This window comes from Galleria mellonella, unplaced genomic scaffold (assembly GCF_026898425.1).
Source record: "Galleria mellonella isolate WM207_F2 unplaced genomic scaffold, CSIRO_AGI_GalMel_v1 utg40, whole genome shotgun sequence".
Lineage (NCBI taxonomy): Eukaryota > Metazoa > Arthropoda > Insecta > Lepidoptera > Pyralidae > Galleria > Galleria mellonella.
Window position 1 is genome coordinate 4,432,362 of NW_026442094.1, and position 14,704 is coordinate 4,447,065.

Here is a 14,704-nt window from a genome sequence, read left to right on the forward strand (position 1 = left end):
CACCCATAAAAAAAATAGTACAAGGTACGTTTAGCTTGAGACTAGATGGCAATGTATAATAAAATCATAATCTCTAGTGGTATTAATTTATATAAATAAAATGAAATGTTTTCATTGATAAGGACAATTGAGAACGGGTGGACCGGCTCAGCCAATTTTATTGTTCGACTAAATTCGTTGTTAGTGCGTGGGTGCGTGCGTGCATGCGTGTGTATGTATGTCGATCATACCTGACATAGGGATGATGAATTTGGTTACACATTGTTTTTCTGTTTCGTCTATAATAGGCGCGTAATTTCTACATTAGATAGATAGATATAGATAAAAATAGATAAATAAACACAGGTTTACACTAACCAGTTACGTTTAAGTCCCCAGTGCGCTCGTTGTAACGTATCATGTGCGTTTTGTCGAGCTGCATAGCGGCCGCGGTGATCAATTCACGTCTTTTTGTTTCTAACATTGGCTCATCTTGTACGTCGTTGTATGTTAGACCATACACCTAGACAAAAGAAATAAATATAGTATTTCTTATCAGTTGTCTAGTATATAATAGAACAATGTCTGTTTAGTTTGAAACTAGATGGCGTTGTGTAACCCTTACCTGAGGATTAATTCTCATTCGCACGAAGAGGTACGTGTAACTGAGCCATTCAACTGCTTCGTCTATATTAGTAACTGTACCAAGTGCAACCTGGAAAGAATATATAATTTATAAATTTTAGTTTTATGCAACTTAAAATGGCAAACAAGCTGACGGCCCACCTGATGAAAAGTGGTAACGTCGCCTATAAACATAAATTACAGGGTACTGAGGCATTACACTTCAATCCTTAGAAATGATTAACGCATGACTACCATGGGCGACACAGTATACTCTATTATGTTCATGGTACTGTTTATGTTTATAGGCGATGGTTACAACTATCAAGTGGGCCGTTAGATTGTTTTCTATTCTAAGTTGCATAAAATAAGGCGATTACATACAATATATTACTTACACTTATTAATTACCATAAAAAATAAAATTACCTCGGCATTTAAATTATCTGCTAGCAGGTTGATAAAGTTGCTCTCTATAGGGAACTGATTCGTCATCGACTTTAAGTAATGCGTCAATTTATCATGCGTAGTGATGATGATGCCTGTTCCTGAGTTGTCGAACTGTGGTCGGCCAGCGCGACCGAATATCTGCAGTACGTCCAGAATGCTCAAATCTACGAATGTTCCGTGACTCTGGTCATAGATTTCTGTGCCCTGTTGAAAGTAGATAAGATTTATATTAAAACGAGGTTTATTGATTCACAATTTGTATTAATGAGAATTATTCTTATAGTAATGTATGTATATATGTATATTTATGTACGTATGTATAGCCACTTTCTATACAATATTGAAGGTAAGAAGAGATGTGAATTTAAACAGATGACACCACTGCATGAGTTTTGTTTGTCAATTTTTCGTTTTACATTAGGTTCAATAGAGCTCATTTATTAGTTACTATATTCAATTTGGAACAACAGTTTTTGATGACTGAACAGACAGAGAGACAGACATATTTTCCAACAATGATTGTTTTGGTTTCTATTGCTTTTAGAAGTCTCCTATCAACTTTTTTTTTTTAATATTTTCTATGTACAGACCGACGATATTTGTACGTTGTCCAGTATCGATTTTATTATATAAGTATGATTAATATAAATAGCATTACTACATAATTTCGAAAGGATCCAGTGCGAGAAAAGTAAAGTAGTGCTATAAAGAAAAGTAGTTTAGTAGCAACTTCTTTAATTTTTATTAAAGTCGTAGAGTTCTTCCATCGTCTTTCTTATCTATTTTACAAAAAAAAAAAATATATCTATGTTGGTAAAATGTCAGATTAGAGAGCACACAATATAAAAGTGAATGCGTACATACCCTAATTATAACGGCATGAGCGGGCAAGTTGACACCCCAAGCTAGTGTCGAAGTACACACCAAAACTTTTATGTAACCTTCAGCAAAATACTTCTCAACCATGTTCCTGTAATACAAGAATCAAGTATAAGAACTGAAATATAGTGATACAGAGTAAACATTTTACGTCTACTTTGAAGCTTTCTGAAATGTTTCGTGTTTCAACCGTGAAGCAGTTGTGTTTGCATGGCTGTGTTTTGGTTTGAAGGGTGGGATATGGCGTAAATTTACCTTTCCTGAGGTAAATTTACGAAACACATCCACCTCACACGGGTAAATATAATATGAATATACATTTTTTATGTAAATATTCATAAGGAATAGAATCTTATTCTTTGATGTTATAACAGACAAATAAAACCTCCCAACTAAACCAAAAACCTCTAAACTACTTGTATTAAGAGTTTAATAATAATCATCGTTTGTATTAAGGTTACTAGGATTAAATTAATTAAATTATTACACTTATAATTATAGTCGAGTTCTTTCGACATGCAACGCAACACAATGTTTCATGTAGAAAGAATCCAGCCTATTTGCTAACAAGGCCAAAACGCAGTAGAGGCTGGCCCGCAGTTCGGTTTGAAGGGTGGGATATGGCGTGAATTTATTGGGTACAGAGGAATAACACCAGAGTCCTCAGGAATGGCAACGCATGGGGGGTATCATGGGCGAAACAGTACACTCTGTTATGTCCATGGTACTGCTCATGTCTATAGGCAACGGTTACCATTTTCCATCAGGTGGGCCGACAGCTTGTTTGCCATTCTAAGTTGTATAAAAAAAAACTAAAGTGAGTAAGCGAAAGGTCAGATAGAATCGTCTTCGGTCATTTCGATCCACATATTGATAAATTCATGAAATATTATCTCTTTTCTAATCTATAGATACACCAACTTCATTGAACAATGCAAATATATTTTATTTGGCTATAATATTTATTTATTTTTATTTATTCATTAAAATAATTATAACATTATGATAGTATATTTTGTTTGTTAGGTGACTGACACTTTTTTATAACACGGGACAAATAAGCATACGGCTTATCTAATGGTAAGTGACTACCGCTGCTAATAAGCACCCGCATCATTGGATGAAATGCTGATGTGCTGCTGACCTTTTATTATACATATGTTTATTTTAGACTTTATTGTAACACTTATAAAAATAATAAATACAGTAAATTGTAATGTGAAGTGATACAAAAGGCGACCTTAATGTTATGCAATCTCTTCCACACATCTTTCGAGTAGAGGACATAGAGAGAAAAGACAAAGGACAAGTGGCGCACTATTATATAGATATAAATACTTACTTAAGTCTTTTTTTGAAGGTTATGATGTTTTATGTCGTACTTACTTGTCGGTTTTATTTATATTAATAAGTACGAAAGGTGCTTTATATATAAAGGAAGAGGAATTATACACTTTTTTTTAAATTAAATACAGATAATACAGATACAAAAATACAGGAAACACAAAGTATTCTCAAAAAAGACTTACCTGTCACTTCTCAACATCCCCGCGTGGTGACACGCAAATCCACTTGCAAATAACTCTGCCAATTGTTTGTTGGGACTGGTAGATATTGATTTTTTAGCCTTCAAGAAGCCTCCTGAGTCCTCGGGCTCGAAGTGTTTCAAATGGCCTTTTTTTTGGGCTAATTCCTTCAGTATCATGGCAGTTTGGTGGGTGGCGTTGCGAGCGTGTACAAACACCATCACTTGGTGACCTTTTTGTACCATATCGACAGCTTTGTCGTAGCATATTTCGTTCATTATTTGTATCTGCAACGAAGGTGAAAGGTTAAAAAAATTAAATAATTAAAAAATTAAATTATTAAGAAGTTATTTTTCTACACTTCTTTAATGGTAGGTGCAATATGTGTATACACTTTGCATTGGTTTACGGATAATAAATACATGTGAATTTTTATCCCAAACTTTTTTTACATAGAAGAGTACAAGAACAAAGAGTTTTAATTCTAGTGTCTTTTACAACTTTTGGGCTGGGAAAGACAATACTATGACAAATTAATTTAAAGTAATTCTTTTAAGGTATATGTAGCATTTGAATGTATCTAGTAAAACAAGCAAATTAATAAAATCTTACGAATAAAGCTTACGTAAAGGGATGATGGGATCTCACAACATTACACCATAAAGAAATGAGGTAGAGAGCATAATTTAAAAGAAAAATTATTACTATGTAATTAAAGAACATCCTAAAAAAAGAAAAGCCAAGTGTTAAAGGGTATTTTTCATATCTCTTATTTAATAAAATATTATTATTGTAGTAAAAGCTTACTTGTCTGAGATGTGCACCGCCGCCGCTGCCGACTTCTTTGACGCCAATAAATTGTTGTTCCAATGGTACGGGACGAAAACGCGAGTCGAAGAAGAACAATCCGATGTTTGGATTCACACGTAGAAATCTGGTGTCAAAACCAATCGACCAGTCATATAAAGCTAATTAAAGCTACATAGTTATTGGCAGTCCAGATGATAAATATATGAGTCATCACCAGTCATATCAGCCGTCAATCGTTCACTGTTGAACATAGGCTTCCCCCTATTGATGGGTTTTGCCGGTACTTGCCACGCTTGGCAGGCGGGTTGGCAACTACAGTTAGGTTTTGGTGATATTAAAAGAGGGACGCTACTGTTCATTCATTTCTCGATCATTTAGTTTCCTAAGTCGCCTCTTACGACACCCATGGGAAAGGAAGGATGTAGCCCATTCTATATTGGAACCACACGGCAAATATGTGAGTAAAGTAGACAAATAATCGAGGGAGAGAGAGAGCGACAAGAGACTGTACAAAAGTCGTTTGCTTGGGTACCTCTGTGCCATTCGTTCCCATGTTCAACCGTAAAGCAGTTGTGTTTGCATGGCTGTATTTCGGTTTGAAGGGTGGGATATGGCGTGAATTTACAGGGTACAAAGGAATACCATCCGAGTCCTCAAGAATGGCAACGAATGGGGGGTATCATGAGCGAAACAGTATACTCTGTTATGTCCATGGTACTGCTCATGTCTATAGGCGACGGTTAACACTTTCCATCAGGTGGGCCGTCAGCCTGTTTGCCATTCTAAGTTGTATAAAAAAAGATCGAACTTCAAAACAAGTAGCAGATGATAATGAAAAATAAATATGTGAAAAATACCAACATTACCCAGTACCCAGTAATTTTATTGCCTTTTAATATTTTTTTCGAAACTACAAATAAAAACTTTCATACGTACAATGGCCCAAATGAGAGCGCGGAAAATAAAGTCCAATTTACCTGGCAACATCAAGGTAATTCGGCAACGTAGCGGACAAGCCGACGATGCGGATCATGTTTTGCGTCGATTCGACCTGCCTGAGCGTTCGGGCGACTATTGCTTCCACTATGGGCCCCCTGTCGCCGTGTAACAGGTGGACTTCATCTATGATTATCAACTTCACTATCGATGCGAGTTCCGTATCCGCTATAAATATGTAAAATGTAAAATACATAAATATGAAAAGAAATAAGGTTGTGTTAAAAAAATTGACTTCAATTGTGATAAAACCACTTAATTTAATTTAATAACTATTGCAGTGTATCCTTTCAGATAAAAATAAGTCTTTTTTAAAACGCGGACCACAACTGACGGAGTAAAAAAAAAAAACTATACTGAGAACCTCTTTCTTTTTGGAATCGGTTGAAAATTGCAAGGAGTGGTATTTTTTTACTTTTTACGTTATAGACACGTTTTGGCTACCGTATGCACGTGATAAAACGAGACAGCAACGCCCAGTACCAGTGCGGTAAGGCAAATGTGTTTTATAATAATATTTCACTTGTTTGGGATTTGGTAGGCTTAATGGTGAAATCGGATAAATCTAAATCATTATGAAACAGGAAAGGGAGAAGCAAACATTGTTTATCACAAGGAGAAGTTTTTGGCTTCTGTTTTGTAATTCTATATATATATATATATATATATATATATATATATATATATATATATATATATATATATATATATATATATTTTAAAATAAAATTAACTGTTTTTGTTATCTAAAAAAACACATAAAATACAATAGAGGCCCCTATCTATGTAAATGAAGACAACCTTGTTAGTCTCGTTTTGGTATAGAAAATAGTAAATATAAAAAGCTCTTATAAATTTTTGAACTCTACGACTATTTAAAACTTACTGGCTCCTTTCCTAGTGACGACGTCCCATTTCTCTGGTGTGGTGACTATCATTTGGGTCTGCTGGACCTCGCTCTTAGTAAGTTTCATGTCGCCAGTCAATTCTCGGACGGCGATGCCGAGACCGCGAAGCCGGCGTCCGAAGCTGGCCGTCATTTCGGACGCGAGGGCTTTCATCGGTGCAATGTATATAATCTGGAGAAAGTATATGTATACCATATACACTAATAATATGACTATGCTGTCACAGATATTATTTTTACAGATCTATTTTTTTTTAATGCGCTACCTCCCTATTTATGCTTTAATTCCTTCTACCCAAACGTTGTTTGGAAGAGATTGCTTAGCAATAAGACCGCCTTTTGTACTCCACTATACGTATTGAAAATTGTTCAATAAATCCTGTTATGTTGGTGGAATAAAGTGTTAAATAAATAATAAATAAATAAATAATATTATAATTTTTGTTTGCTTGTTTGTAATGGATTCAACAACTATTCAATCGATTGTAAAAAAAATTTACCAGTACAAAGCTACATAAAGAGTGAGTAACAAAGGCTGTATATTTTTTTTTAAATTACATATGCCTATGAAAACTACAATAATATAACTGAAGGTTTAATAAAAATTGCTTATTAAAGCTTATCACTTAATTATCAAAAATCTTTCTGCCCCATCGGTTAACGGTTTTACCAGCTCATTGTCACTTCAGCTTATTTATTTTTCGAGCTATGACAGTTGCTTTGCTTCTTTCTGCGGATATCGCCATTTCTGATTTTGTTAAGCAAAGAAAATCCGAGCATTATAAAATTAATACGAGACTTATTTTGATAAATCTTGTTGCAATCGATAAAAAATAATATGGGCTCGACATCTTATTGATTGCAAAAAAAAATTCACCAAAATCGTTTCAGAAATGACGACAATATTACGTGACGTTCAAAAAAATTAAGACAAATTTAACACTTCCTCTTTCCTTTTATTTACTTAAAATTATTCAAAATGAGTAAAAAAATTAAGGTTCTCACCTCATTTTTTAAAACTAGAAAATACAAACCTTAAACTTATTCTTCATAATAACATCATTCTCAATATGTTGTTTGATCTGATGCACAACTGTCAGCAGTGCTATGTTAGTTTTACCCGCTCCCGTCGGGGCACAAATTAGTAAGTTTTCATTTGTGTTGTACGCTGTTTGAAATACCACTGATTGTATTCGATTCAACTCCTTTATATTTTCAAATGCCATTTGTCCTATCTGTAATGTACAATAGATATAAACGTTATTGTTAAAAGCATAAGATTATGATTTGTTTGTTTTTGAGCTGCGATTATACAATTTTTAATAACATATTGGAATTTACATGACCGTGTATAGCGCAATTTAAAAAGAGTTTCCTTTTGCGAATGCTCTGGTTGCAGATAGAAGTTACTAATAAAGTTTTCTAAAAGACTATGTATGGCGTTCTTTTAAAAAAGGCGGTAAAGGCTAACATAGCATTAATTGATTTGTCGTTTTAATACAGTGTTTGACAAAATATTTCTTTGAGTTGACAATGAGAATATTATATGATAGTAGCTCTGTCCCTCGTCTTCGGTCGCGTGAATTCGCGCTTATGTCAAGTATCCTATGTACTAAGTTGGGATATAACCTACCCATATACCAAATTTTATTCACATTCTTTCAGTAGTCTTAGCATGAAAGAGTAACAAGCATCAATCTGTCTCTCCTTAAACATTTTCGCATTTATAATTTATATATCATATATATATATATATATATATATATATATATATATATATATATATATATAACAATATACTTATACATAAAAATATTAAATGAATTAAAAAAACACCATGTATTATATTTGAGTGTTACATTTACATTACCAACTTACCTCGTCCAAATCAGATATAGGAACACGTTTATTTCCTATTTGCAAAGGCGGTGGATCATTTTTCGGTATAATAACCTCTTCGTACTCTTTCAAGTCTTTTCTAACAGCATTTTCAGGCAACATTAATTTCAGTCCTGATACAAAACCTGAAAGTCAAGAAAGGAAATCATTAAGGGCTTCATGAGATTATTTTTTATTATTTTCAATTACTGATTATTTTCAAATTTCTTATATTTTATGCTTTACTAATGACATTTGTAAATTGATTGTAATGTTATTTTTGACAATTATTATTGGTTATTTTGTCGCTTCATATTTTTTTGTTTTGTTATATTTTATGATATATTCTTATCACTAAAAATATTCAACACAATGCAGTATTGTACCGAATAAAAATAAATTGAATTGAATTGAATTGAATTTATGAAGATAAGACATGTCAACGTTATTTTATAAATTCTATATGTATTTTATAATAGATATTTTACATACACATTAGTTATTTTTTAGAGGAATAATATTTACCAGCTGCATTTTTTGCATCTATAGACGAGTCATACACATTTGGATATTGAACTTTAGTTTGAAAATAGGATATTTTCTGTAGAATGGGATCTGTATTATTTGAAGATTTCGATGTAGAAAATGGTACCACCGGTTTTGACAGTTCAGCTATTCTGTAATAAAAAAAGAAACGGAATAAATAAGATATATTTAATTTAAAGGAATGAATGGCTATAGACTATGTTTTTTTTTTAAACAACAGAATGACAAACAAGCTGACGGCCCACCTGATGGAAAGTGGTAACCGTCGTCTATAGATACGTGCAGTACCATGGACATAACAGAGTATACTGTTTCGCCCATGATACTCCCCATGCATTGCCATTCCTGAGGATTCAGATGTTATTCCTCTGTACTCTGTAAATTTACGCCATATTCCACACTTCAAACCGAAACACAGCCATGCAAACACAACTGCTTCAGGGGGAAAGGGATTGTTAGTAATGGAGACTGAGAATCCCATTACTAGCAATATACCCAACCAGGTCGACCTCCTCGCGGTCCCCCCTGGAAACTATCATGGTTAATTCCTGATGAATTCATCATGATGAGCTAACTGGCCTGTTTTCATTCTCACCTATCACCCTTCACTGGTGCTCCGCCAGCGTATCCCGTTAGCGCAGGCGGGGCTACCATACCATTTTCACCCATCAAAAAAAAAAAACACAACTGCTTCACGGTAGAAACACGAATGGGACAGAGGTACCCAAGCAATCGATTTTTGTACAAAGTCTCCCTCTGGTGATAAGTAGTAAATTATTATAAATAAAATTACGACAAACCTTCGAGCTCTCATTTGTGCTACATTGATTTCTGGTTCATCATCTTCATCATCATTTCTCTTGTTATTTCTTGCTTTCTTCTCTCCCTTTCTCACTAATTTGGCAAGCATCTTCTCTTGTTCAGACAGTACTGATACTTGGCACAAGTATTGAGGCATTTTATTTTCGGGAAGATTTGCTGCAACTATTATAATAAAAAGACTCTATAAGTTAAACTGAGATTCTATGGGTTCCATATTGTAGCAAGTAAAGTATACAATACAATCTTTTAAATTTTTCTTTTCTGCAATATAGTCTCGTAGTATAATTAATAAATTAATAATATTTATGGGTCATGAAAAATTAAGGAAAAAAAAAATTAAGGTTTCTTAAGGGTCGGCAACGCGTACGTGACACCCTTAGTGTTGCAGGCGTACATAGGCTACAGTGATCGTTTACCATCAGACAAGCTGTATGCTTGTTTGCCACCTTTGTGGTATAAAAAAATAATAATGACACATGACTACATGTTTGTGTGCCCTAACACAAATAAAAATTAAAATTACTGAATTAATTAAACTGATTTATTACTTGTAAATATACTGACTGAACAAATATCTGAATATAATAACTGAATTTTAATATCTGAATCACATTTGTTTGTTAGTTACAGATAGAAAGACTCAAAGAAGTGACACGTTGCATTTTTTATTAGATAGACTATAAGAAACTAAGATCGTGTCTATTATAAATAAATTATAATTCATTGAACTGTATATAAAATATGAGACTTATATGTGATGAAGGACATCATATTACATAAAAAAATTATTACGTACACATGTATATTAAAATACATACGTTCTGACAGAGTAGGTTGTGGAGGAGGCGCTTTCAAACTATCGATTATATCTTGTCTATGTGACAAAATTTCCAGAATGAATTCAAACTTATCAAAACCCAACAACTCGAAGAGATCATTCTGTAGTTCATCATTAGATCGTGTTGAATTCAGAAATGTTATGATAGATTGTAATATATCTGCACTGGATATTCCACTATCCCTAGTATACAGTTCTTTTACTTTTACTTCTAGCCAGGTTTTACCAAACTGAAATAACATTTATAATTATTAATATTTGCAGTAAAATTATACAATTGAAATTATTACAATACAGAATTATTTATCCTGTTGCTTGGACAGACTGGCAGTTCAAAATACTCTTTTAGTATTTATTTTATTTAATAATACTTTACGTAATATAATTTTTTTATACTTGCAAGTCTCTTAAGGAAATGTGGTAATTGGAATTTATAAACATGAATAGTACAACACTAAGAAGAAAAGAGTTTTTTAGTAATGGGATCTAAAAGCTCCATTGCTAGTAATATACCCTACAAGGTCGACCTTCCTGTGGTTCTTCCTGGAAATCATCATAATTAACTATTGTTGAATTCATCACAATGGGCCAACTGACTTGTTTTTAGTAACTTATCATCTCTCACTAGTGCTCCACCAGCATATGCCAATAGCGCAAGCATGGCTATCATTCCAATTTCATTGATAAAAAAGCATCAGGGACATGACTAAGTCAGTCCATTATACTTTTACAAGTATCAGAGATTTCACTAATTATCTAATGCTTATACCAAAATAGGTATTTTTTGTAACAAAAGTAGATGGAAAGGTGATATATAATCAGTCAGTCATACAAGAGGAGAAAAATAGATCTGTATGATCTCAAACTAACCTTCGATACAGGAGCAGCCTTAGTTTCTTTAGAGACACTATTCACTTTCTCTACACTGTTATTATATTTCATAGAGAAATCATTAACAAATACACCTGCCACTGCTGGTTTGTTTATTAGATTTGCTAATGGTTTTTTTACTGGTTTGTATGGGATATAATGACATTGTATATTTTCACCCCATAATTTGATATTTTCCTTATCGGCTTCAATTGTTTCCTTTTTAATATATTCTTTTGTCTCATCTAATATTTCGCTGGATATTGCTGTCACGATCTTAAAAATATAAAGTTGGTATTAATTAAAGTCATAAACATACAAGAGATGTCGCAAGTCTATAATTTTAGTAGGACTAATTGATATTTGTGGATTTTGGATAAGCCAGTGGGGGAATTATTTTAGGAATGGGAGATGATGCAATTTAAGAAGGGAAAATGCATTGGGATTCCTCAAATTATTTGCAGTTACAAAAATTACTTATATGTAAATACAAACCTCACAGATTTTATTAGCAGTTGCATTAGTAACAGAGCCAAAAGTTTGTCTGAGCTGATTCAAGTGTTTCAACATCACAATATCATGATCCATGAACATCCTTAAGGTCATAACTGCAGCATCATCTGTCATCTCTTCTGATTGGTCACTGCTTAATTGTCTACAGCTCTCTTTCAAATCCTTTAGTAGTTTCAACAATTCATCTGATTTCGATTCATTTTTTCTAATGTAGTCACAAATGTCTGCATATGATTTGAACCTGAAATTAAGCAGTTAGAGCAGTTAATATCGTAATATGCAAAAAATCTGTGTCACAATGTTTGCCTATGCTTATCTCTGAAACTATTCAATCAATTTTAATTATATTTAGTATAATTATATGTATTGTCTGCTTCAATTTGAAAGATAGAATAATATTAATTTCAACAATATTGGCCCATTTTAAAATTATTTACCATGATGGGCTTGGCCTCTGAAAATATTGTGCATATGTAATTCAAACATGTCTTTATGAAGTTCGCATCTTAGGGTGGGCACCAGACAGTTCTGAGGTGAGCATGCTTAACAAGATAAATAAGACTTAGTAGGTGGTTACAGAGAACAAAACAATGTTTGCTAGATCTGTTTGAAAAATTTAAATTAACCTTCCAAATTTAGAATTTAGTGTAAAAGAAAGACAGAATAGTTAAATAACTAAAATAGGTTTATGAGAGGTTTGATTTTTTATAAATAAGCGAGTAAGGAACTAATTAAAACATATAATCATATTATAACATTTTTCTTTTGGTATAAGAATTTTTTCTTACTGATACTATAGTATACAAGTGATATAAGTAAGTAAGTGATATACCAGTTTCATAGAAAATATATCTTCATGTGAGTTTTATCATCATACCCTTATCGCAATTTTGTGTTACTGTGGTACACTCATGAGAAATTGTGTAACCTCTTTTCTGTACTTTCTTTTTGTTTTTTTTTTATATGTTTTGTTTTATTTCTTTTTTTAAGTATGTACCAATATCTAATGTTAGTTGTGTGCTGTAAGTAATAAGTGCTCGAAATAATAATACAAATAATGCATGCCCAAGGGTGGGTTCACCAATTTCGAGAGTTATATCAATAGAGATAACTCAATATAAGAAATTATTACTGGAAATACAGGTACATTAATGTATTGTAATAAAATTAAATAAAAGATGAGATAGTTTATCTAAATAAGAAATTAAGACTTACTTGTGATGATTTTTTGGCTTGACCACTGGCAATGTAGAATTACTAGTTGGTTTTAGACATCGTGGTTTATCAAGCTGGGTATGCGCCCTTAGGGCTCGTGTAATACGAGGTAATTCAATCATGTTGTCTTCTTTATTTCTTTGTAAAACTGTTTATTGTGGAATAAAATAAAGCAGTCACATGATTTTTAGAAATTCACCAACGTTTCTAAATATAAATTTAGTGCAATAAATTAATATGGAATAAAATGTGGAATAATAAATATGGATTATAGTATAAAAAATATTATATTTAATTTAAATTAATTAAACGCACCACAAACGAAGGCACAATTATAAAAGTCAGGATTTTAAAAAGTTAATTTAATAAAAAATATTATATTTTATATTTATTATTGGAAAATATTGTGAAATATTTAATTTAATTATAGTTGCGATAAGCAGTGATAAGCTGCTGACAGGAAACATTAAAACGAATGAGACAACGACATTTGACGTTTGTTTTGACGTATTTCACAATTTTCTTTATGCGTAGAAAGAGAACTACTATTTGAGCTACTTACTATCCTTAATCTATACATGTTTTTTTAAATTGATGCACTTGAGTAAATAAATATCACTAAGAACAAGGAATTATCACTTTAAATTACATGATTGCCTCCTCTCTTCTTATGCAAATACAATTAGTAAAAAGAGGAAGAAAGATACACCTTTAGTCGCAATTCATAGCAGGCCAGTGTACAGAAAATGTTATACGGCCATATAACTCTACCAAATTCAAATAGAACCTGCTTGTATACTCACATACATTACATAAACTGTGTCAAACTGAAAGTCTTTGGAAAATAAAAAAACTGATTAAATTAGCAAGTTTTTACCTTTATTTTATCTTTTCAAAATAATGTCTGTTCACGTCAATACATCGTTGCATTCGATAGAACCACTGAGAAAAGCACTTTGCCCATTCGTCCTTAGGGATCTCTTCGATGGCCTTACTGTACCACTCTGCAGTAACTGTTTTTCGATCCTCTAAAACAATTGTCACGTAATGACTGATGAATGAATGAGTTAATACCACACGACGGAGTTTTTGAGCCTCGGTCAAATTATGAGGTATCCACTGGGCACAAAGCTTCCTGACCGCCAAATGTTCATGGAGGATTTTGTGCACTTGACTCATATCAATCCCTAATCTTGCCCGGATCTGCTGATAGGTCACTCTTTTGTCAGTCTCTATATCATATGCCGCACAACACTGATGTTATCTTCAGTCGTCGCCGTAGAAGGCTGTCCCTTACGCACATCATCGGTGAGATTAGTGCGATCACGTTTAAACTCATTAAACCAGTTGTAAACAGTGGCATCAGATGGGGCTTCAGCGTGAAAGGCCAATCGTAGTCTATCATAACTTTCTTGTTGACTTAGATGAGATCGAAAGTTATAAAAAATCATCGCACGAAAATTTTCTCGTGTTAAGTTCATGATAACGTTACACAGACTATTTTCAATTTGCCGCTAAACCGTAAAACAAATGACAAACGAATAAATTATATACTCAGTATTATTCGTAGAGTTCCATTTTCAAAATTTTAATAATTTTTTTTTTATTATATTGCTTTCAAGTAGCCAGTTCTAAAAATTTTCAGTGTAGCATTTTATCTATATATGATGAGATTCCTGTTACATTTTTTCTAATCTACTAACAATAATTCCGATACATACCAGTTAGGGGGCATCCATTAATTACGTGAGCTCTTTTTCGATTAGTTTAGACTCCTCCCCCCCTTAGGTGAGATTTAGTGAGATTTGCCTTGACCCCCCCCCCTTACGTGAGACTAACGCAAAAAATATT

General features: G+C 32.9%; 1 protein-coding gene across 3 annotated transcripts in view; it reads right to left on the minus strand.

The window, feature by feature from the left end:
* The window catches only part of LOC113520445 (activating signal cointegrator 1 complex subunit 3), a 30,413-nt gene extending 17,100 nt beyond the window's left edge, over positions 1-13,313 (minus strand). The window contains exons 1-17 of one of the 3 annotated variants that reach the window (XM_026905779.3): positions 13,169-13,313; positions 12,854-13,001; positions 11,621-11,879; positions 11,126-11,401; positions 10,236-10,485; positions 9,396-9,579; positions 8,575-8,726; positions 8,050-8,195; positions 7,206-7,406; positions 6,151-6,343; positions 5,246-5,432; positions 4,266-4,392; positions 3,462-3,745; positions 1,918-2,023; positions 1,033-1,257; positions 605-694; positions 358-502 (exon numbers count right to left, since the gene is read on the minus strand). In XM_026905779.3, the coding sequence (XP_026761580.2) occupies positions 358-502; positions 605-694; positions 1,033-1,257; positions 1,918-2,023; positions 3,462-3,745; positions 4,266-4,392; positions 5,246-5,432; positions 6,151-6,343; positions 7,206-7,406; positions 8,050-8,195; positions 8,575-8,726; positions 9,396-9,579; positions 10,236-10,485; positions 11,126-11,401; positions 11,621-11,879; positions 12,854-12,975 (2,947 nt within the window). In that variant the 5' untranslated portion in view covers positions 12,976-13,001; positions 13,169-13,313. The other 2 variants (XM_052898109.1, XM_026905780.3) reach the window with 2 other exon arrangements.
* Positions 13,314-14,704: the final 1,391 nt, after the last annotated feature.